General features: G+C 41.6%; 6 protein-coding genes across 6 annotated transcripts; 3 read left to right on the top strand and 3 right to left on the bottom strand.

The window, feature by feature from the left end:
• Positions 1 to 1,466: 1,466 nt before the first annotated feature.
• Positions 1,467 to 1,913, top strand: LOC104426098. The gene has a single exon (XM_010039040.2). The coding sequence runs from the start codon at positions 1,467 to 1,469 to the stop codon at positions 1,911 to 1,913; it is 447 nt and encodes a 148-aa protein (XP_010037342.1).
• Positions 1,914 to 2,647: 734 nt separating this feature from the next.
• On the bottom strand, positions 2,648 to 3,534 carry LOC104426097 (oleosin G). The gene has a single exon (XM_010039039.3). The coding sequence runs from the start codon at positions 3,405 to 3,407 to the stop codon at positions 2,901 to 2,903; it is 507 nt and encodes a 168-aa protein (XP_010037341.1). The 5' UTR covers positions 3,408 to 3,534; the 3' UTR covers positions 2,648 to 2,900.
• A 709-nt stretch (positions 3,535 to 4,243) lies between these two features.
• LOC104426094 (peptidyl-prolyl cis-trans isomerase CYP26-2, chloroplastic) lies at positions 4,244 to 5,719 on the top strand. Its single transcript, XM_010039036.3, has 2 exons — positions 4,244 to 5,191; positions 5,421 to 5,719. The coding sequence occupies exons 1-2, from the start codon at positions 4,305 to 4,307 to the stop codon at positions 5,521 to 5,523; spliced, it is 990 nt and encodes a 329-aa protein (XP_010037338.2). The 5' UTR covers positions 4,244 to 4,304; the 3' UTR covers positions 5,524 to 5,719.
• LOC104426095 lies at positions 5,585 to 12,659 on the bottom strand. Its single transcript, XM_039305420.1, has 8 exons — positions 12,381 to 12,659; positions 11,282 to 11,504; positions 10,865 to 10,988; positions 10,431 to 10,771; positions 9,872 to 10,215; positions 9,307 to 9,791; positions 6,279 to 6,478; positions 5,585 to 5,941 (listed from the first exon to the last, which is right to left on the bottom strand). The coding sequence occupies exons 1-8, from the start codon at positions 12,455 to 12,457 to the stop codon at positions 5,867 to 5,869; spliced, it is 1,869 nt and encodes a 622-aa protein (XP_039161354.1). The 5' UTR covers positions 12,458 to 12,659; the 3' UTR covers positions 5,585 to 5,866.
• A 994-nt stretch (positions 12,660 to 13,653) lies between these two features.
• On the top strand, positions 13,654 to 14,396 carry LOC104427774 (early nodulin-like protein 1). Its single transcript, XM_010040814.2, has 2 exons — positions 13,654 to 13,855; positions 13,980 to 14,396. Exons 1-2 carry the CDS (start codon positions 13,654 to 13,656, stop codon positions 14,306 to 14,308), a joined length of 531 nt encoding a protein of 176 aa, XP_010039116.1. The 3' UTR covers positions 14,309 to 14,396.
• A 2,418-nt stretch (positions 14,397 to 16,814) lies between these two features.
• On the bottom strand, positions 16,815 to 23,125 carry LOC104426096 (DEAD-box ATP-dependent RNA helicase 51). Its single transcript, XM_010039038.3, has 12 exons — positions 22,601 to 23,125; positions 21,923 to 22,108; positions 21,061 to 21,246; positions 20,519 to 20,602; positions 19,525 to 19,566; positions 19,253 to 19,324; positions 18,842 to 19,141; positions 18,220 to 18,258; positions 18,013 to 18,117; positions 17,697 to 17,765; positions 17,481 to 17,606; positions 16,815 to 17,277 (listed from the first exon to the last, which is right to left on the bottom strand). Exons 1-12 carry the CDS (start codon positions 23,039 to 23,041, stop codon positions 17,098 to 17,100), a joined length of 1,830 nt encoding a protein of 609 aa, XP_010037340.2. The 5' UTR covers positions 23,042 to 23,125; the 3' UTR covers positions 16,815 to 17,097.
• Between the last annotated feature and the right edge of the window lie 259 nt (positions 23,126 to 23,384).

Here is a 23,384-nt window from a genome sequence, read left to right as displayed (position 1 = left end):
ATGCTCTCTCTCTCTCTCTCTCTCTCTCTCTCTCAACATGGTACTCATATTCACGAATATTTTCCACTTTGAAGCATTCATTTTGACAATTGTACTGACAGCCAAAAACGCAGACGAAAAGCTTGTAGCGAGAGGCGCAAACGGTAATGGCTTTGGCTGTACCGTGACCATGTTATCCCGCACCGGCTACAATGAGATCATGTAACGAGCGACAAAACAGGTGCAGCTGCGAACGCTTAAACTTATACGAGCAGCTTCCTGAGCAGCTATAAAGAACAAGAAACGAGAGGCTATTAACCAAGGTAGAAGACGAAGCTGGATCGAGCTTTTCGAGATGATCTTTTGCAGTGGACGGACATAATTAGCGACAGAAAAGGCAGATGAGACGGGGGTGGTCCCGAAGCCCTCAAGTTCACAACTCAGCCAGAAATTGAATGGCAGACACTAACCAAACTGATTTAAAAGAATGGACGAGGTTATTGAATATGGGGGCCTTCATTCACCGACTCACCTACTCCTCCCGTCCCCACTGATAAATAACACAGCTCATAGCGCGTACATTGAAAACGCGATTGCCTTGCCATTTCGGACAAGAAAAGACACATTAAATGTCCAAATTCCACAATAAGAAAGTACCCATTTGAGCGATATTTATGTGCTAACCAATAAACCACGGCACTAACAGTACCTGCTGGACGGTCGCGAACCCGACCTTATAGTATCGCGAATGCAGGATCGTATACTGCTCGATATACTAAGAATGGCTCCTAGTTTTATGGCCAATCTTCGTATATAGACATAAATGGGAAATATAAATCTTAGTATACCAAGCATGTATATATTTCAAGATGAGTACTTACTTAAAAGCGAAATGACAGCACAACAATTGCCCTTTAATACTCTTCCTTAAAACTTTTTTTACTTCTTGTCATGCTTTGTGCATCCAACGGCATCGGGAAAACAACATAAGATCTGCCCAAAGACAAAGCAATATCTCCACAGCACTTCAAAGTCGAGTTCAGCTTCATGATGATACATAACCTTGTAAAATAGATCAATGATGACCATCATCATTAACCAGCTAATCACAGTTCAGAAGTTGAGCCAGATTGAATGATTCAAATGAGCTTTTGAGGGATAAGCTCGACAGACATTCAACTCACCGAAGTTTCCTAATATCTCCCCCAAAAGAAATAATCAATACAGCGCCATCAGAAGAAATATTATGAGAGGAATAATATAATTAAGACGCTGACTTTTAGCCCAACTATAGAAAAAGAGAGATACTATGAGAATGAGAAAGAAACAACACAAAGTGCCCAAAACCACCGGCTATAACCGGTGGCCCGAACAAGATACCAACTACCAGCAACTTGTATAAAATACTTGAGCACAAGCACAAGGCTCAAATTTAAACTCGCAGGCATTACAATCTTCCTTCCAGTTCTCTCCACATCTTTCAAACCATGAACCGTGCATCGCAAGGCCACGGCTCGAGCTCAGCAAAGCGGCTGTCGCTCAGCTTGCTCGTGTCCATGTCGGCCCTCATGGCCCTGTGCGCCAAGAAAGCGAGCCAAATCTCGAGAAAGCTCATCAAAGCCAAGCCAAAGAGTTCAAGATTCATGCCGAAGTTACCATTAAGGAGTCCCGGCAAACAGGTCTTCATCACGAAAATCAGTAGAAGAAACAAGAAAAAGGCAGCCTACAACAAACAAGATGGTGGTGAGGAGGTCGCCGGAGACGGAGGAGTGTGGCAGAGGACGATCCTGATGGGGGATCGATGTCAGCCGCTGAACTTCTCAGGCGTAATTTACTATGATGAGAATGGCAACAGGCTAGACCAATTGCCGCCGAGATCGCCACGCCACCCCGCGAGTCCCCTGCCGGGCTACATCACAAATGCATTTAAATAGAAGTACATGGTCACCGTTAACCTACTATCTTGTGTCTCTGTTTCTGTGACTTTGCTTTTGTTAATCGATTAGTTTCCATGAACGATCTTTACTATCTGTTGCTGTCAATGTCATGTTGTGCATTTTTGCTAGCATGGAAAGGCTGGAAAGGAAATGAAAACCCCAGAACTCTCCCAAGCTTTGAATCCAACAGAATTAAGGTCCTTATTTGAAGGTCAATCTCAAAAATCACCACCCACAACTACTCAATCAATGAAGCTCACCACTACCCCAGTTATTTCTTCTTCTTTTCTTTCTTTTTTGGAGAGTATTTCATTTTTAGCTTATTTTAAAATGTGGCATTATGTTCAAAGCCCCTTTCTCCACATAGACGATAAGATCCACCTAATATCATCTGGCACTGATTACTTGTCATAATATTTAAGTTTTTTTGAGGCATCTACTTTCATGTATTAACCTACTCCAGGACAGACCTAGCCACCAACCCTCCAAACTAGATCCTATGCTATATGTATAGAGAAGTAGAAATTTGAAACGAATGGTTCTGGTCTAAGAAGCGATCCAAAGGGACCAAATAGGAAACATCAATTCTCAATCAACATTGAAAGTACGAATTTTTTTAGGCATGTTATAAATGAAAAACACAAAATTACAAAGCATAAGCAAATAACTAATGCCACTGCAAAAGAAAAGGAGAATGCTCATCTATATTCACAATAAAGAAAATCTCAATCTTGGACAAAGCGGAATTATTAGCTAACATGCAATTACACGAATTATGGGTCCATCATCCAACATTATGCATTTCCATATAAAATGAAGAAGAGGACAAAAATTCGTACAAACATATAACATCAAAGCCAAAGCGAACATAAGCAAGCTGAAAAAGGCAAAGTGATGATAGAAATGAACGATAACAAAAATCCAAGATCGCCGCTCCATCAAATTCCAAATATATAAAGTCCCTCTCTCTCTCTCTTCATCTGCTCATGCCCCGGGAGCTACATCTTTCAACTTGCTATGCAAATACCCACCATACTCTCTGGCATAGTCCTTCACGTGGCGGGCCGTGTCGAAGATCCGGTTCCGCGCATAATCGGCCTGGTCCGACCCAGGCGGGTGGAACCCACGGATGTACCTGTACAGCCACGACATGCCAGCCAAGGTCGTGATGCTGAACCCGCACACGGACAAGAACCCCACGGCGGTCACGAACAGGGCCACGCCGAGCGGGACCCATATTGGGCTTGAGATGATGATGATTGGCGTGAATAGGATCAGGCCAATCACGGTGCCGGTCACCGTGAGACCGGTGAGGAGGAGCAAGATGCCTCCGGAGACGAGGAGGCTGAGGAAGCCCAGGAGCTGGGCCGAGTTCGGCGCGTGCTCGTGGAGCTTCTGGAGGAAGACACCGCCAGGGGTGGCGGCCGGAGCGGCGTCAGTGGGTCTTGGGGCTCTCTGGACTTGGGCTGGGCTGGAGTGACGATCAGCCATTGATCTGAGTGATGATTTTAGGAGCTCACGAAGGTGGAGATGGGTGGAATCAGCGTTTGTGTGGGTCAAAGTGTTGAAGGATTATAGCGGAAGAGTTAGGGTTTTGGGGGACAGGTGTCGAGTTGATGCTACTTTGTTGGGAGGGAAGACATGCAAAGTGACACGTGGAGTGGAAAAGCATGCAGTTTAGCAAAACCTAGACTCGGTTGAGATTACACCCATTGGTCATCTTTCCGTTAGCTAAATGAGCCATGTTAAACTCCATTTGGTTAAGATTTTGATGGAGAATTTGGCAGGCAATATAGGGAGTGCTTGAGATTGGCATTGCCATTATCATCTAATATGTGGAAACAGGACAACCTATACTCTCGAATGAATTTAATTGACCCATTTTCAGTACCTAACATGTAATCTCAACCTTATATATTAAATGATTTATTTGAAATTTGATCGCCACATCTCGAATGATTTCTTTACTGCGTTTGTTTTTTTAAGGTGAGTTAACCTGTGTGAGCACACTTGCTACGATGCAAATCCACAGGGGCAAACTTTCTACATAATCAGGTAAGAAAGGGTTCAACGGGTGAAAAGGATTGAAGAAGCCTTCCACTTTCGGCAATCTCGTGAGATTCTGAGAGAAGACTCTCTTTGCGCTTTGCTTGCTCACCAGAAGTTCGCTTGGCTAGATCTTGTTTTCAAGAGTCGAGAGAGAGAAGGAATGCTCTATGATCATGAACGTATTTTGTGGCCCACATTGGACGCAGATTGGAGCATTTGATTGGTCTCTCATCCTTTTCTTATCCACAACCTTTTCAACCTCATAGGAACCAAAAAGCTTGCCAAAATTTGCCTAGAGAGATTGAGACACCCCTAGATTGCAAATTACAATCAGTAAAGATGCTCCACAAGCCAAAACTGCTTCCGTCCTCTCAACTTCTTCATCCCCCCAGCTTACCCCAAATCAAAAACACTCCCATTACTCCATCTCCACCAATCACAAAGCAAACCCATCTCAAGCTCTCACGCAGAAACCTTGCTTTATGTGCTAACTCTTCTTTACTTCTTCTCTTGGGTTCTCAAACACTCCAACCACTCGACCACAACAAGGCACTAGCAGAAGAAATCCCACCAGAGGCAGAGACCAACACTATTGATGAGAAATCAGAGAAAGAGAGCAGTGGCAACACAGGTTGCATCAACAAAGTCTCAACAAAGAAAGCATTTCTCGACATATCCATCGATGGGGACCCGGCAGGTCGGATTGTCATTGGGTTGTACGGAGACGATGCCCCCGTGGGAACGGCAAGATTCAGCAACCTCGTCAGTGGAGCTGCGGGGATCACATACAGACGGAAAGAGTTCGTGAAGATCACGCCGAGCTATGTACAACATGGCGGGATGAGATCATATGGTGTGGATGCTGAGATAGCAAATAGAACAGGCGGTGATTTGACAAACCAGAGTTTGGTGCTAGAGTGGGAGAGAGAGAATGGTAAATGTCTGGGGACGAAGAACTTGGCTGGAACGATAGGAATAATTGTGAGGGATCCATTGAAACCACCTCCAAAGGTGAAGCTGGTCGCGAGGAAGGGCAAGCTAGAGATCGACCAAGAGGAGGTTGGAATCGAGCCAAATGGGACCGAATTCGTGATGTCCATTAAGGACTCACCAGAACTTGATGCTTCAGCTCTTGTGGTTGGCAGAGTTTTGGAGGGCATGGAGGTTGTCAAGAGGATAGGCCAGGTGAAAACTGTGCAAGAAAATACCAGCTCTCCTTATTTCAGGTGAGTTCTTTAAGGGGAAGTTTCTGTTCTTTTCATTTGGACACGACCAATAGAAGTCAGACTTCAGATGTAAGGCATCTTGACTTTAAGTGCAAGCACATAAGACACTCCTAAAATAATCACTAACTGATACCGAGTAAGAACTTGATATGCTGATTTGGTTTACTCAAGTCAAATTCATTTAAAGGTACGCTTTACTGGGATGACAATGCTTCAAATTGGTTGGCAGGGTTGCCAAGCTGATCGGAGATAAACGGGCTGTTGTAGCAGAAAGAGGCTTCAACCGGCCATACTCCAAGGTGCTAGTCACAAATTGTGGTCTGCTGGATTAAGGAACGCTACTAGCAAAATTTTCATCACCCGTATTTTTTTTCACAGGAGAAAGTTCACTCATGTATAAGAACACTTTCTTTGCTATTTAAATAGCCGAAAAATTTGAAAGCACAAAAAATAGGTTAAGGTAAAGACGAGCACTCAATTTGACTTTGGGCTAGACCAAGAAAGGACATTCAGCCAGCGTTTCATCTATGTTTGCCAAGAGCAGCACCTCCAATTTTGTGCATGCATAAGAAATGAGAAGAATCTTTCTGGAGTGACCTGCTGATGCTTTGCGAAATTAACCCATGGATTGACAGCACTCCGTCCTCACCATTTGATCTGCCAATGCTCAGGACTTTAGCTTGAACCATGAGTAGACTTCATTCGTTTTGATGTGAAAAGCCTCCTCACTGAGGTGACTGGGTCATCCACCTGCACAAATATATAAGAAACATGATGAACATTATCAGAGACACAGAATTGGAAATTAAGCTTGTAGAGAGTACTATTCTCAGATGATCAAGCCCCCCATTTAGTAACATAAGCAATGGGCACTAGACCCTGTCCTTTACTACCTAAATTCCACTTGACTCTTCTGGTTGTTTGTTTGTTCAAGATTGCGCGCGCATGTGTGCGTGTGTGAGAGAGAGAGAGAGAGATGTTTTCAAACCGTAAAGCTTCAAAAGGTGCACAATATTACCACTTGACCTTCTTGCAAAAGGTTTGATCACAGAAAGTTTTATAGTAGAGCAATAGTAGTCATAAGTACCTTAATAAAGGAATCCGATGAAGGAGATCTTGTAGTTACAGAATCAGAACCATCCATTTCACGGTGTAAGGCGGATAGAGTGTGTTGCCATCCCGGCATAGCACCACCAGTTGTTGAAATCCATGGACAAAAATGTCTATGCTGTCTGAGCGGATCAAACTGCATGCCTTCATCCAGTGATTGGTGCTTGTTAATCTTTTCTGAGATAACAAGGAAGAACCAATGAAAAGCGTCCAACAATCAAGTGATGCAGTAGGAAGGAAATCAAGATTATGATGCAGATGTCTCACTCTCGTAGAGTAATAAGACTGACAACAGGGCAATCATTTCATATTTCATAAAGGAAGAGAAGATTGGAAGTCGGAGAACAGTAGAGTGATCCTGCAATGCATTTCCATTATGTCCCCTAACCCGATAGTAAATAATTTTGAAAGATATCGATGGTTTGAGATCACCACATATTTGTTCCGTAGTAATGGCAAAAAATGTAATTCTTTAGTATCTGGATGACCTTGTTGCAAAACCAATCTAAGTGAGTTCAGCAAAATAACAAATTCTTAATCAGACTTGCCAGTCATGCTTCCCTAGATGGCCCCTGAACTTAAAAGGCTAGCACAATCATATCCCTAAGATGATCAGTCATTATTCTCAACCCAACCCTGGGAAACAGCACCCTACAAAATTTAAAGGAAATATAAATGCAAGTTAGTTGCTGGATATGTTATATCTCTCCATCAGGCTTCTCAGATACACTCTCAAATGCTTAGAGGAACCTTTGCATCTAACAATGTTATTCTGATTAGCTAGGCATGCAAACACCTCCATAGCACATGTTTACACAAGTTGCATCAGCTGTCGTACCATAGTATGAAAAGTTTTCTACAGGTCACCATCTACTTGATCACAAAACTAATGCAATTCATACAAATATCCACCTTATCAGTGCCTCTCATCTTAATCTCTACATGATCTAGATCAACCTTGAACAGGATTCTTCGATAGAAAATCAATCGAATGCGTCTACAATTCAGACATCAGACCGCAGAAGAACAGTTAATTTTCTGAAAAAGCTTTTAGCCCATAACATAGTTGGTAATTCGTGGTGATTAAGCACTTAATAGAGTCAACTTTATACCACAGACACGTGATTAGCAGCACAGGCTATCAGTTATGCTTTTGTTGAGGCGAGTTCTAATCTCCGCCCGATCAAGTTACATGTCGCACAACTAAACTCAGCAACTTGAGTCAAAAGGAGGAAAGTCCAAAGTGCTTGTAGAGATGTGTACCAGGAAACATACTGGGTTCCTCTTGGTGTTTGCTCTCCCTCAGTGCCCTACAGTGAATTTCTATTTACCTATCCCAAAGAATAGTAAAGACTTTCCATCTTCCTTTACCCTTAATATTGACATAGAATCAAGACATCGACTAAGATAACGCAAAAGTCACTCGAATGAGAATGTATTAATTGACACTCGGAATGAAAATATCAACAGAAATATATTTGCCAAGAGTCCTTTCACTTCATTTCCCATAATTGAAACTGAAAAACTCGTACCAATTCTTTTCCACAAAAGACTTATTAACATCTGGTGAAGCTGTCAATTCCACCCAAATTTATCACAGGTCACACCAACAATGCAATAAGGCAGCACATCTGATGTGGTTTGGTTTTATAAATAATCTTGCATTGAACTTGTTTTGTCAAAATTGACGGTCAAGTGAACAGAAACCACAGTCTGCATACTGGCATCCTTACATAGGAAGAGCCAATCCAATCTAATTATTGTGCACAACAACAATTAGACCTTTGTTGTTTAAATAACATCTGTGGAACAAGAATGAAATCAACTGAAGTACAATTCACCAAGTATACCACCTAGTGTAGACGCAGGGCCTGATATCCCCTTGCACGGGAAGTCTTCTGTCTCAAGCACTATTATGGCAACCAAACAATTTGATAATTGTCAAGGATAACAGCTCAATGACATAAGCACAGAATTTTGATCCCCTTCTCAAATTACGTTCATCTCTTTTTATTCAATTCAATTAAAAAAAACCCGTGATTAGCAGGGTTTAGGACCCACCATGCCCCATTTGGCCTTTTTGATATTATCTATGAGATCCTGACAACCATCAATAAAACCTGAAGCATTACAAACTCACCACCAGGTATGACCTACCAAGAAGAGGAACCCTTTCCCAATCAACACCTACTAGTACACACGTTTTTTTTATATATCCATGTAAATTGCTCCTCTTTTTCAGCAGTCTATCAATGCACATGCACATATCCTCATGATGAGTGTTGGTAGGGAAGGAGGGGGAGGGGATTTGCTGGCATTCAATTTATTGACTTAAATACTTTGGCTACCGATCCAAATTAAATTTAAAATTGGCGGAAATATGATACGGCACACGCCATCAAAGGACTCGCAAAATCACTCACAATCAACAGCTGATTATAGTCAAAGCATGTTGAAAGATCGAAGACATTGGACAGCATATAAGAGATGAAAAACTCCATAAACAGTGCCACCAGTTTAACCAATACTGGCAAGGAACATAAGGAGTAAGATGATGCAGGCCTGGGTACACCTGAAGATTATGGGAATGTACATGAAAACTCCTACCACCTCCGACAGAAACAGTAAAGTTCATCTTCCACAAAGTCCCCCCCAGTGTAATTAACGGCCTATTTCAGAGGTTTTTGCAACCCATGAACTCCAGGATACTTTTTCATTCATTCTCAAGCATGACTACATCATTTTTTTCAGCTGAACAAGACCACAACAGTATAAACATGATGATTTTGATGTGCTACAAGTTAGAACTTTCTGAATGATCCATCAACATTTGTCTACACATTTCAAAAGCAAGCGCAGATGGGGAAACTTTTCCATAAGTTAGCAATAATTTTAACCACAAACAAATATGGTGATATGGTTCTTAATATCTTCGAAACACAGAAAAGCTCATATCCCAGCAATACAATCTGAAAGCCAAGAGAACAAGAGAGAATATCATTTACCTTCAGTGGAGGCTACTACTCCTTTCTTTGCATGAACTCTGTTTTCATTATCATCTCCATGCCCTTCCTGGCAACTAGATTCGGTGGAAAAGTGAGTTTGCACTTTCGAGCATGTCTGTTCTTCTCCATGGTCCTCAGCATGGGCAACCAATGGAACTTCTTGACCGCACAAAGTAACTGATTCCGACGTTCCTTGGGCATCAATTCCACCTGTTACAGTAATTTCAGGATTCAAAGGAGGCTGCTTATTACTTGTACACCTATCAGTTTCTTCTGCACTTTCTTTATTTTTCTCACACAAAGTTGTGCTCTCCAAATGCAACTGGTTCTCAGTTCGAACAGAATATAGGTGACTTCTAAGATCAGAATCAGAAGACAACCGAGCAATAATATTCCTGCCAATTACAGGAAAAGAAATTGTAGCTTTAAAGTTCTGCTGTGTTGGAGGTGGACCCCCTGCAATACTCAAGTTTAAGTTTGACGGCGTCTCCTTTGAAGGAGTTTGGCTATTTGATGTTGTGTTCAAGGCACTGGTCCCAATATTAGTATGGTTTCTTTGATCCATTCATGGGTACTGGAATTCATCCCCTCATCAAGTTCTGTAAACCCAACCAGTCTTAATATCTCCAAAGGTCGAGGTACTGTGGAGAAAGCCCACAATCCTACGGTGGCACCACATAGCTTGCATTCCAGAACCACAGAGTGGGGATCGGATAATGAGTCCTTTGAATCCCTATTGTTTCCAATTGCCCCTGCAGTATTATTGTTCCCTACAGAATCAATACAGATAAGTGTGCTCTCTTTATTGGAGATTCTACATGATGAATCCGAAATATTGGTGTCCTTGCCAACAACCGTGTATGGCAATGAGCGAGGCTCCCAGCCACATAAACTTATGAGTTTTATTGCCTGCATGTTGTTTGGGAAAAGTAGTTACTATAAGAAGTGCACACACAGACAAATAGAGAGAGAGAAACAGCTAGCAAGGAATTAGTCAATAAAGTCACTGAGCCAAAAAGAGTGAACCAAATATAATCAAGATAAAACAAAAGTCTCAAACCCCTTCTCTGTTCCACAAAAGAGAGAACAAAATAAGAACAAAATAAGAAGGGAATGATTCTGACCTGATAATACAGGATAGCAGACTCCTGATCACATCCATCTCCAGTGCATTTTGCCAAAGACAAGCCAGGAGACACATTACCACACTTCAACATAGAAAAATCTCGAACAAAATTTTCCAGTTGAGGGCTTGTCATTGATTTAATAGCAGTGGACGATATGATGGGAAGGGCCAATAATTGTACAAGAGAACTATAACGTTGCTTAAATTGATTAACCAGAACTGGAGGTGATGTGGGAGGAAACTGAGCCAGAGATTCATCACAGGCATTGTCAATCCATGGGCAGAGTAAGTTATGCCCATTGTCCAACTTTAAGCTGAATACCAGAGCTGCCTTCTCAACTGCAATGGATGAAATTACAGAGAGATAACATTACAAGGCCACGAATTGTTAGGTTCAACTAAACTAAAGAGCGAACAAGAACAAGAACAAACCTTGCTCCCGTGACCAAGATGATGGTGTTGAAAAAAGTACTCGTGCTCCACATGCTTCACATGCTATAGTATCCATATCAACGTTGACCCAGCCTCTTCTAGCACAATTTACAGCACACACAGCCTAAAATGCAAGAAAAAGCATAGTCAACTTTTGCAAAAGGAGAAAAGATTATAGAGTAAAAGGAAAGCTATCAAATTTTCTCTACTTATGCAAAGTTTCTTAGAAGAACAGCAGTAAGCCAACGAATCTTCTCGCCTTGTACAAAGTTTAACAACAGAAAGTCACTTCTCACAAAGACCGACATAGGACAACACTTCAGGAGCATGACATCAATAAGAACGGTTACACTTGATTCAACGGATGCAAAACACAAAACTGTTGGCCAATTGAAAAACTAGATGTTACTTCAGAACCTTAGGTTTGGCGAACCATGTCATAGACTTGAACGTGGATAATCTCCTCATGAGGTCACCACGATCCCACGGTCTGCATTCCGGAGCTTGGGATGATCCAGCCGGAGGCCGCGAAATCTGAACCTCGTTTTCCGCATTGACTCCCGATTTGGGATCCACCAATGCTAATGCAGAAGCCGGATTCGGACGCTTCCTTCCCCTCGACAATTGCAAACCAGGCGAACTGGAAAATCAGGGCAATCAAAAAATCAGAATCTCATCGACCTCACTATATCCAAACCGAAATCAGGACAAATGCAATGCCAATGCCTCCTCCTTGGAGAGAAAAAAAGAAAAAAGAAAAAAGAAAATGAAGTTTCCAGAGCAATTGCAGGATTCCTTTCATTGCCAATGTTCAGATAACAAGTACAGATAGGAAGCCCCCTAAATTCTAAAATTCAAATACCAAATCATCCACGACTCAAGAGCTCGGCCATTCAAATATGCAGCAGCAGCAGCGGCGACAAATAATGAATCACGTAAAAGTCTATTTGACGCGGCAAAGCAAAAGGAATGAATGTGCAAGGATGGACAAGATAATCTGGAAAAATTCCATCCGAACGAGATTTCATCATCTCCATTTTCTTCGAAGCTAAAAACCCAAAAAAAAAAAAAAATGATAACAAAGGCAAAAGACTAAATCTCATTTCCTATACGATTATGCACCGATTCCAACCAAATTCAAATACCAAATCGTCCACGACTCAAGCACTCGGTTATCCATGTACGCAGCAGCAGCAGCAGCAGCGACGAATAATGAATCACGTAAAAGTCTATTTCCTCGAGCGTTCCATCGGACGGGGCAAAGCAAAAGGAATGAAAGTGCAAGGATGGACAAGATAATCTGGAAAAACTCCATCCGAACGAGATTTCATCATCTCCATTTCCTTCGACGCTAGAAACCCAAAAAAAAAAAAAAAAAAAAAAAAAAAGATAAAGAGGCAAAAGACAAAATCTCATTTCCTATGCGCCGATTTTCCGAGCTCACTCCAGAAAGGCGGAGAAGAAGAACGAAGGCGACGATTGGGGCAAACACAGAGGGTGTGGGCACGGCGAGAACCTGGAAGACGGGGTCGGAGGAGACTGGAACAGCTTGTCCATGATCGAGTGAAACCTCTTCTCTGAATCCTGCGCCATCCCAACGATTCTCTCACCCTTCCTTTCTCTTCTCTCTGTAGTTACAGGATCATTCGACGATCTCCAACTGATGCTTTGCAGGGAGCGATTGTCGCTCGCTGGCTAACGCATGGAGCTCGAAGAGTCGAGACGCGAGACGAAGACGAGTGCCGAGGGCAGGGCGGGGGGGCTCCGCAGCTGCGGAGCTTCCAGCTCGAGACGTGTCGCCTGCAAGTCACGTGACAAATTTTTCATTTCGTGGATGGAGACGAGAGAATAAGAACCGAAGGGGGTGAAAATGAAGCTGCGTCAAAAGTTGAAGGGGCGATGTGCAAATGGCCTGGTCATGAAAAATGCCATGATCTTTGGTAGAGCTGGATTGAACCGGCAAAAATAGCTAGAACTCCTTTAAAAAATTATGATATTTGGATATTTTCAGTCGATAAAATTGTCATGGCGCAAACTCGAAGTTATACAAACATAGATCTTTATGAATTCCCTGGTATTAGAACCAACGCTCAATTGAACTTAAAAGATAAATTTGATACAATGATTATCGTACGGAGAAAATAAAGAAAGAGAATCCAAATAAAAACAAAGAATATAATGATAAATCATGATCTTTCAACACATACAAGTTGAGATACAAAGTTTTTGCTCATAAATACCTTTCTCGTTCTTTTGAATTCTGACTTATTCATATAAATATGTATTCATCAAGTAATCTATCATTTTACTAATAAATTTAATGATCAACTACAAAAATCTACGTTTCCATGCTAAAAGATAAAGTACGAGTAAAACACCCCATTATGTCATTAACATATAACTTAACATAAATGATATTTACCAAAACAATCAAATGACATGTAAAGTGAAATTTTGTGCATCATAAGTATCTAACGATGGGGAAAAACGCTATTAAAACTGCTATTGCCCAATCGAAAATGCAGCAGCACGGTCGTGTTACGGTATAAAGCATCTTTTTCTCGAGGCACAATAAAAATTAAAAATTAACTTCGAAACATCAACGGCTAGATAAGCTAGATTTACTCAACATACTAATCCTTCTACCGAAGAACAAGTTATACCAAGTCAAAGATCTTCCTCCACTTCTCACTCCTAATCTTTCTCTCTCTCAATGAACAAACTCTAGTCACTCTTTTTAAGTCCATCCGTACCCGCTTAAGCAAGAATCAGAAAAGACTTTGACAACAATGGCGACCCTCCGCGCGGGCTCATGCAAACTGTTGCTTGCTGCCTTCCTTCTCATCTCTTCCCTCCATGCATTCCTCGTCACTTCCACTGAGTTCACGGTCGGTGGTGAAGATGGCTGGGGCGTCCGGAGATCGAACAGGGACAGAGACGTCTACAACGAGTGGGCATCGAGGAACCGCTTCAAAGTCGACGACACCATACGTAAGTTTTGCTTGAACAGATCGCTTTACGACCCGCTCGTGACGAATGCGTTCGTGCCACGTGATTTTGTGGCACGCCGTCCTCATCTCGATGCCCTTCTTGCTCTTGTCGTGCGCGCCTGTAGATTTCAAGTACCAGAAGGACTCGGTGATGGTGGTGACGAGCGAGGAGTACGAGAAGTGCAGATCCTCGCACCCCCTGTTCTACTCCAACAACGGCGACACGGTCTTCAAGCTCGACCGGCCCGGCTTGTTCTACTTCATCAGCGGGATCGCGGGGCACTGCGAGAGGGGTGAGAAGATGATCATCAAAGTGTTGGAAACGGAAGCAACCCCACCGCCTCAATCTGCTAACGAGAATTCAACCGCGACATCTCAATCATCTCCATGGCCATTCCCCATGTACTCGCTGGCCAGCGCCGGGGCGGTCTTAACAGCGTCATTCTTTGCATAATATTACTTGTCTAGATCACTTTTTTTCAGTTCTTTTTTGTTTCCGGGGCCCTAGGAAGGGACTAGTGTTGATTTGGGTCTGGCTTTGCAATGATTAGGAACTATGTTATGAGAGGATGTGTCTGCCATGATGTAGATCATGGACATTTTATGAGTCCAAATAATTCAAGAGGAATGCTCTATACATTCATCTACTGCTTCTTTTCCTATAATTTGCTTCTTGTTGCATTCATTCGCTGTGCGTTTGATCATGGCGTTGGAACAGAAACCAGTCAAATGGTGTGCTAGTAGGAACACCCAGATCCTCGCAAGTCGGGAACAAAGTACTAGATGCTTAAATGGGACCTTTAAATATTGTTCACAATAGGGAAATTTTGCTGTTGCAAAACTTGGTGATTTGTTGTTATGGAAAGCAATTGTTAATGTTTGGCCAACTTTAGAGGAAGGAGTGGTATGGAGCTTGGGAAGTGGAGAATAGGTAAGTTTTTGGAAAGGCAGATGGTTTCCGGGATTGGAGCCATTTATCAATGTAGTTTCTACCACCTATGTCCATTTGAGGGGATAAGTACACTAATGGTGCCATAAGTTGTGTACGGCGCTCACTTTGGTGCCAAAGTTTCCGTCGGATCACTTAAGTGCCAAAATTTAAAAACGCTCACTTTGGTGCCAACTCCGACGAAATTGGCCGGAAATCCGACGTGGCCTTTTTTATTAATTTTTGATGCCGACGTGACTCGTCGGAGAGCTGAATTAGCATCCAAACACCAAAACGACGTCGTTTGGTGTCTCCCCCAATTCAAAACCCTAATCTCCGGCCGTCGTCGTCCTCGCGGTCCTTGCACTCGGCGGCCACGGCTTCGGCCCCGACCTCGACCCCAACCCCGACGATGGCCACTCAACGACGGCGGCTCCGACCTCGACCCCGACCACGACCCCGACGATGGCCACTCGGCGGCCGTAGCCCGACCTCGACCTCAACCTCGACCGCGACGATGGCCGCGGCTCAAACCCCGACCCGACCCCGACGATGGCCACTCGATGGCCGTAGCCGACCCCGACCCGACCACGACCTCGATGATGGCCACTCGGCGGCCGCAGCTTCGACCCCCGACTCCGACCCCAACCCCGACGACGGCCACGGCTTCGACCTCGCCGAAACCCTAATTTCTTCCCCATGTGAGCTAAACGGCGTCGTTTCCATGAAGCCATCACGTAGGATGGCAAAACGACGTCGTTAAAACGACGTCGTCGTTTTCTTAAGGAGGACCGAAACGACGTCATTTAAAGGCTTATCAAATTTTTTTTTTTTTAAAAAATCATTTTGGCCGGAATCTTTCGCCGGAGGCCGGAATCTTTCGCCGGTGGCACCAAAGTGAGCGTTTTCCCTCCGATTTGGCACTTAAGTGATCCGACAGAAACTTTTGGCACCAAAGTGAGCGCCGTACACAACTTATGGCACCATTAGTGTACTTATCCCTCCATTTGAGATAGACAAAAAAGTTCATGATTATGTGCAGAATGAAAATTGAAACTTTTCGCTTTTTCAAGGAATCTTACTAGAAAATGTAATCCTTAAAATTTGGGTTATCAAACTGTTGATTGCTTCTAATGGGAAAAATACTCTATTGTGGAAATGTAGTAACAATTATCTTTCTCCGTTAAGTTATATTTGACAACGGAGATTGAACTACCACTATGATTGAGTACTACTTTTACTCCGAACATATGACTTTTTTAGCAATAGCAAAACTAGTCTCCTTTTCAAGAAAGTTTTGTTTTCCCTTCCAACCCATACAAATAATCGTTTCACAAACAAGGAAATCATTTCTTCACTTATGATCAACTTGTCTACAAGTGGATCACGTACTTCTCCCATTATGATTACTTGGGATCCTCCTCCACCAAGATGGATTGATTGAACTGAATACAAATGGAGCATCTAAAGATAATCCTGGACTTCATTATTCCAAAATGAAGGGGAAACTAACCTGACGATTTTACCTCATTTCTTAAAATATATCTATCTTTACAAGCTAAACCATGGATACTATGGAAGAGACTTACCATTACAAAGCAACAGGGTTTGCACAAACTCATTATTGAAATTAACTCCAAAATTACTATCGAACTTGTTAAGCCAAAGAGAATAGCATATAACATTGAAGAGAATAAAAGATTATTAACAAGCCAAAGAGAATAGCATATAACATTGATCCAGCACTACTTAACGATATCAGAAGATTATTGAGCTCCCATTTTAAGTTCAAAATTCATCATACTTTTTGAGAATGCAATTGACCTATTGATATGCTTACTATTGTTAACATAGCGAAGCCTTTGGATACTACATTTTACCTGCAGCCTCCTAGAGAATTATCTTATGTTTTGGTTAGTGATAAAATTGGCGTAGACTAAAGTCACTAATTTTTCTTAATTTTGTACTTTGATTCACCCTAAAAAAAAAAAAAAAACCTTGAGACCTTGATCAATCCAAACGAACATGCTGATAGCCGAACAGTTAGCCTCAAAGTATTTGATTCATCAACTACTCCCCCAAAATAATTCCAGGTCATACAATAAACACTACTTAAGACACACAAGTATCTCGATACGGGTTCTGTCTTTTCCCTCTTCTGCCGTATATCCTAGAGAAGATCTGTGTTTCCAAATGAATAAATGGCAATTGTACATTATACAAACAGGTAAGGGAGAAACTAAAATTCCTGCGGAACTACCTACTTCAAGCAAAATTTCTTGCAGGAACAACCATCATCTCGTGGCTTGTTTCTGCTAGTATCTTACAAACTGTCTTGTATCACCTTCTTTCTGTCTCCCATAGGGACTGCTCTCATTGAATCCATGCCGGCTTCCTTCCACTTTGCGCATCTTTTTCCTGAACTTGGACGCATTGCTCTCGATGTTCAGGTTAACCTTCGGAGGGCAAGAGAAACAGAACGAAGCCGCAACTGCCTGTTCATAGTCAACAATATGTAAGTCATAAATATAGTGTTTCCTATTTGCCATAACTACAAGGGACTTTTCTAGCATCCTTTCATCCCGGTATCCTCAGTTCACATTTGGTGAGAAACTAAGTCCGTATGCTTGCATGCAGGACTGATGTACGTAAATATGATTGCACGCACCAAGACTTGTCTTGTTGAGCAAATTCGTACCTGGAGATCGAGGCGGTGAACATTAAATATGTCTTTCATAGAATGTGAATTGTATGCTAGGATGTAGGATCTATAAGCATCTTTAGCTGACTTGTTCAAGTAATAGTTGTTAGCCACCAATTTCTCCTGCACCATTCATGGTTACACAAGGTAAGTCGTCACTCAATCACCTATGAGGGTAAAGAAGTTGATGAATCATGCAAAAGCAGAAAATACCAGGTGTGACTGAACGTTTGCCAGCTTCTTTTCATCATATTCATACTCCTTCACTGGAACCTTTGCAGCCTAAAAAACACGATGGACAATTTCAGAATGCCAATCAAAAAAAATTTTACACTAAAAAAGTGAAGCCCGTTCTTAGATCCTAGAGATTTTCTTGGAGGACCTAATCTTTAATGATTGAGATATGCTTTCTCATGGAAACAGAAGGAAAACTTGGACCTCTTTTCTCTCTTCTGAATAGGGTTTATTTCAAAGCTACAAGAATACATTCCAGAGCCTCCAACAATATAATATTTCTGCATGCTAATACCTTTAAATAACGAAGAAACTGAAGTTCTTCAGGAATGAGAAAAAGGAGAGCATTTCCTTTCCCACCCTCCCCACGAGCTGTTCGACCAACCCTATGAATATATTCCTGAAACAGGGAAACTATGCTATAAGCCAATTGAATTGACGGGAAAACAACCGAATTGAATATAACCGGAAATAAACATCTCTATGAGATAAAACCACGCACCTTGGGTTCATCAGGAGGATCATATTGCACGATCCAATCCTACATGTGGAGAAGGAGAAAGTGGCCAAACAAACATAAGCAATGAACTGAATATTAACAGAATTCTATCAACAAAAGAAAGTTTTACATGGTAGTCTGTATGTAACTTGCATCGCCAAAAAGTCCCTAAAACAATCAGAACAAAATATACAGTGTAGGAAATATCTGCAGTATAGACAACCATGCAGTTGATTCATCATGGGAAGAACATAAAGCCACCACCTGAATAACAAATCATTTTTATTCTTTTGCTTCATATTTTAATCCAGAATCAATTTTTAATGCATCCTCCTTCCTCTGAGTTTGTAATAAACCATAGCAGTGAAGAACAATTTCCATGTCTACCACCAAAATAGAGAGGATTCTACTCAAATTCAACTTTGGCAGCTGTATAAATTATGTACTCAGACGGTAAAAGAAAACCGATAAAGATGCCGAAAAGTTTATCCTATCAAAAGACCAGTCAAAGACTGATAACACAAGTTGCACAAACAATTCCAATCAACCACATATGCACTTGCCAAGAAGAGGAGGAGGAGGAGGTTCAAAAAATAAAAAAATAAAAAAAAATTCAACACCATACCACTGCAGGGATGTCAAGTCCACGGGCAGCAACATCAGTACACAGCAAGATTCCCTTCTCAGCTTTGCAGAAGTCAAAAAAAGTAGTTGTTCTTTTCTGTTGCTTTTGCTTTCCATGAATGTCGAAGCAATCGACTTGGATATACTTGAGAAGTTCCGAGTGGAATTTAACCGAATTGCATGAAGAGAAGAATACCATGACTTTCTTTGACAGGTTCCTCTTAAGGAAGGAATACAAAAGAAGAAATCTTTTTGCACTGGGCGCTATGCAATAACCTTGCTGCAGTCCTTCATTTGTAACCTGTACAAAACATATAATATCAATACAAAGCTAAAAAAAAAAAAAAAAAGGAACGCAAACAAGACCTTCCTGCCATCCTGGTCAATGAGTAAATACAGACTGACTGTTTACCTTGGTCCTCCCATCATCCACATCAATGTAAATTGGAGTTGTTTGAAATGACAAACGAGCAAGATCTTCAACCTGTGGCACATCAAGGGAATCCACAATAAGCAGAGGGTGGGAGACATACTGCTGATTTTTTTTTTTTTTTAACAATAGACATACTGCTGATTAAGTTATTCATTTATCTCCATATACAGACTGAAAACATGAGAATAAATCTAATAGCATCACACTATAATACGATGATAACTAAAAAATGTAAGACAGGATGCACATACCTTCTTAGTTTGGGTGGCTGAGAATAACGCCGTCTGCCTTTTCTGCACATTCAGAACCGACAGAATCAGCTCAAGAAACACTGCCATGAAAATGAAACACCACTTCCTGAATCTAAAAAGGAAAATGAAAATAATTTTTCCTAATATAGTCATATATGCCGTGAACCGAAACCTTTTAGTCAAATTTGTTTTTCCTTTTTGTCTGACAAAAATGAAACTATACAAAGCAAAGAATTTGTCTGAATGTAATCAATGCATTGATGGAATATGAACAATGTAGTTTTCCCTTTGAAAAGACACCCAAAGCTACAAAGCCTGCTAAACATTAAACAAGGACAAACAATAAGTAATGACCCAAGTAACTGAGCACTTATTTTAGCCATCTCCCACACTTGAGCGAACCACTTAGATTGATGGATATAGGATAATCTGCCTTCTCATTACAAGGTAATAAGAAGATTCACTCCATAGTAAAGATCGACATCATCTACAGTAATGCCATCATAGCTTTATTTGTCAAGTCTGCCAGCCATGCACGCCAGTGGGTGCACATTCATGTGTGTGTGTGTGTGTGTGTGTGTGAGAGAGAGAGAGAGTATTTTGCTGTTGTGAGGTAAGAATCTACATAATAATGAAATGATTCTTCATAACTAGTGGCCATTGGCAAGAAGTGATTTGGAGACAATCCTCCCAGCTATTAGTAAAATCAGCCAAGACCACGTTATTTACAAGCTTTTTCTTTTTTTCTTTTTTTTTTGGTCAAATTTTACCAGCGGTTAACAATAAGGAAAATAGAGCACACAATGCCTGTATAATATGAACTTACAAAAACAGCCTCATCAACCCTTAATTGAGGATTAGCGTACAATTTACTTTACACCGGTGATGTATGCTATAATTATTCTAATGATAAATACAACATACATTTTAAAACATGTCATAATCCTCATTTTATACATAAAGGAGAGACAGTACCAAAATAAATAAAAACTACCTTTGGTAGAAGTTTGATAATTTGCTTCATTTCATCTTCAAAGTTTGCTTCCAAAATCCTGTCAGCTTCGTCAATTATGAGGCACTGCAGGTTGAGAGGGAGTAAGCAAAAACTCATATTCTCCAAAGGACCTGTGCATCATGACTAATGTTCTACATTACTAACACCAGTTTTCATGGTAACTTCTAAAGAGAACCATGTCAACAGTTCAATTCACAATAAGTCAACAACCATAACATCACACTCCAAGATGACTGTATCCTTAATCAAACACTTCAGAGGGTAAAGGGAGACAAAAATTCTACAGGATCTTTTTTTCTTTTTTCGCCCATTTCAATCATTCAACTAGAATGCTTTTATCTAACAATGGAGAACCTCGTCTTGGACCACATTCATACTACATATAACAGGACATGTGTACCAGCACGATTAAGTAGACAGCAAGATAACAGCAGATGTAATGCAGAATCAACATAAGAAAAGTCACTTTTTTCAGATGCCAACACTTACTTTAGAACAAGTTAAGAAATTCATCCAATTACCTTCAAATTTTTGTATATGAAACCCTTGGTATTTTGAAGATGGTCTAAAAGTCGGCCAGGGGTTGCTACTAAAAGATTAACACCTTTAACAATACGTTCAGCTTCAGTTCTTCTAGCTGCTCCCCCAATAACCAAGCCAAGTGTCTGGGAATGATTTTTCAGCAGTTCTTTCGCCACAGCATGAGTCTAAACAATTGAAATGATGCAAATTAATAAATGGAAAAAAACACAAACAAGAAATTACAATCTTGTATTTTTTGGCCAAATTTCTATGTCATTCATCTGATGTCGCTTTTCCTATGTACAGACACCTTATAACTCTGTTTAAATAATGCATCAGTGTCATTGCTGATAAAAATTTTCAACAAATATTAAGGGCAAGAGCTGTACATGACTAATTCCAGGCAGAGCACAAATTGACAGGGTTTTATTTTTTCAACTATTGGGGTGGGGAGGGGGCCTAGGAGAACAAAAATCCAAGTGAGGACTTATAATTCACCCAAAAAGGCATTTTATCCTGCAGGGTGGTCAATCCAGAGGCTGGCAAAACATAACGAAGACATTGGAGAGTAAATTAGAAATCCTAGGGCTCCAAAACCTTATTATAGGGGAAAAAAAAGGCAAAAGTATTTTCCTTCAAATTTATAAACGTTTGGATTGCAAATGGAATATAATGGTGTCTTGAGAGGAAAGAAGCATGAGCTAACTTATGTTAGTCAACGCATCCATCATCTTAACAGGTAACTTTAGCCATCATAATTCACAGAGAATTAATTTGCATTAGATGCAAATCTTTCTTTCTGACAACTTAGTACACCAGCCCAAATAGTAGGAACTAACTGGAATGATAAAGATCTTTCACCTGAATGGCAAGCTCCCTTGTGGGGCAAATTACAACAACACCAGTTCCATTGCGAGGACTAAAATGGATGCTATGTAACAACTCCACAGCCGGTACCAGAAAGGCCAACGTTTTTCCAGAACCAGTCCTTGCAGCACCGAGGACATCTTTGCCCTCCATAAGCGGAGGAATAGCTCGGGCTTGGATCTGCATTAGCAATCACATTCCAACATAGACCCTCAAAAAGAGATAGCAACAAAGAAGCCCGCAGAAATATCCCTAAATCACCCTACGGAACGGGAAAATGGACTGACCCGATTCTTTACTTGAAACTAATTAGGCTTTTACACTAGACAATTGTTTTGCCAGACATATCCCCACTGAGGTATCCACCGCAGTCACAGGGAACTCACATTACCTCTCAGGTTTGAAATTAGCCGAAAATGGCCTGGAAACAGCTAAGAACACTCACATAGTTCCCCGCTTTAATGGAGCTAAGCATAGTCTAACCAATCCCATCAAGTCAATCCCATCAAGTGTCGTCTCCTCTTCTCAAAAGCTTCGGATGTTTGGATCAACTTAACACTCCCAAAATCCAATTTTTATTGCCAATATACGATAGACCGATAGACCGCCACATTCCATTCCCAACAACTTACAAAGCAAGGCCAACAAAATCAAAAAGGGGCGCAAATTCACCTGAGTCATGTACTGGAACCCCATGTCCTTAATAGCATTGGCAGTGTGCTCGGACAACCCCAGCTCACCGAAGGAGACCGTGCTCATTATCCCGCTCCCCGCGCTCTTCGCCTCCCGCGGCTCCCCTTCCTCTCTCCCTCCTCCTCCTTCTCCTCCCTCTTCTTGCTCGCCGCGCCCATCATCGCCGCCCTCGTCTTTATCATATTCGCTCCCCTCCTCCTTCTCCTTCTGTTGCCCCAGCGCCTTGCTCTTCTTCTCCTTCTTCTTCTTCTTCTTCTTGAGAGCAGCGCCCTTCGACGACTCGTGAAGCTCCCCTTCCCCGCTCCTCTCTTCCGTTCCGACGGCTTCCTCGCTCGCCAGCGCGGCGGCCTTCTTGTTTCTCTTCCTCTTGCGGATCCTCGTCTTCGCCGCCGCTTCTAGAGAATTCTCTGGTTCGGCCATGGCGGCTCAGCTGCTAGCCTAGGATTTCGGGGTTTTGAAGAACTGGAGAAGACGAGGGAGGGACTTCTTTGCTCGAAGAGGGGAAGTGAGGTTCCTTAAAAGGTATGTGGATCTTCCACTTATATCGCCCTAGGCCGAGACGGCTCATGGGCCCAAAGCCCAACATCATACGGCCCAATTAGTCATTATCGCAAGTACAGATTTTTAGGGTTTGTTTCTCTGGATTTATGACAAGTCAAAAGGTAATCTATTTTATTTTTCCGCCGAAATTTAAAATATTATTATAAATTTCAGAAAATTTGAGAGAAAACTAGGTATAAAGCTTGCGGCCACTATGAATTCA

This window comes from Eucalyptus grandis, chromosome 11, assembly GCF_016545825.1.
Source record: "Eucalyptus grandis isolate ANBG69807.140 chromosome 11, ASM1654582v1, whole genome shotgun sequence".
Taxonomy (NCBI): domain Eukaryota; kingdom Viridiplantae; phylum Streptophyta; class Magnoliopsida; order Myrtales; family Myrtaceae; genus Eucalyptus; species Eucalyptus grandis.
This window is presented reverse-complemented; position numbering and strand designations above follow the sequence as displayed.

Bases quoted from the DNA above. Each gene is read 5' to 3' on its own strand.
- LOC104426098 (XM_010039040.2), top strand. From the start codon at position 1,467: ATGAACCGTGCATCGCAAGGCCACGGCTCGAGCTCAGCAAAGCGGCTG.
- LOC104426097 (XM_010039039.3), bottom strand. From the start codon at position 3,407: ATGGCTGATCGTCACTCCAGCCCAGCCCAAGTCCAGAGAGCCCCAAGA.
- LOC104426094 (XM_010039036.3), top strand. From the start codon at position 4,305: ATGCTCCACAAGCCAAAACTGCTTCCGTCCTCTCAACTTCTTCATCCC. The intron at 5,192-5,420 runs GTGAGTTCTTTA...ATTGGTTGGCAG, and splicing joins ACCAGCTCTCCTTATTTCAG to GGTTGCCAAGCTGATCGGAG.
- LOC104426095 (XM_039305420.1), bottom strand. From the start codon at position 12,457: ATGGCGCAGGATTCAGAGAAGAGGTTTCACTCGATCATGGACAAGCTG. The intron at 6,479-9,306 runs GTAAATGATATT...TTGTTATCTCAG, and splicing joins AGTAGTAGCCTCCACTGAAG to AAAAGATTAACAAGCACCAA. The intron at 5,942-6,278 runs GTACTTATGACT...ATATTTGTGCAG, and splicing joins CATCGGATTCCTTTATTAAG to GTGGATGACCCAGTCACCTC.
- LOC104427774 (XM_010040814.2), top strand. From the start codon at position 13,654: ATGGCGACCCTCCGCGCGGGCTCATGCAAACTGTTGCTTGCTGCCTTC. The intron at 13,856-13,979 runs GTAAGTTTTGCT...GCGCGCCTGTAG, and splicing joins CAAAGTCGACGACACCATAC to ATTTCAAGTACCAGAAGGAC.
- LOC104426096 (XM_010039038.3), bottom strand. From the start codon at position 23,041: ATGGCCGAACCAGAGAATTCTCTAGAAGCGGCGGCGAAGACGAGGATC. The intron at 18,118-18,219 runs GTGCGTGGTTTT...TCCCTGTTTCAG, and splicing joins ATCCTCCTGATGAACCCAAG to GAATATATTCATAGGGTTGG. The intron at 17,607-17,696 runs GTATTTTCTGCT...TGAATGGTGCAG, and splicing joins CAAACGTTCAGTCACACCTG to GAGAAATTGGTGGCTAACAA.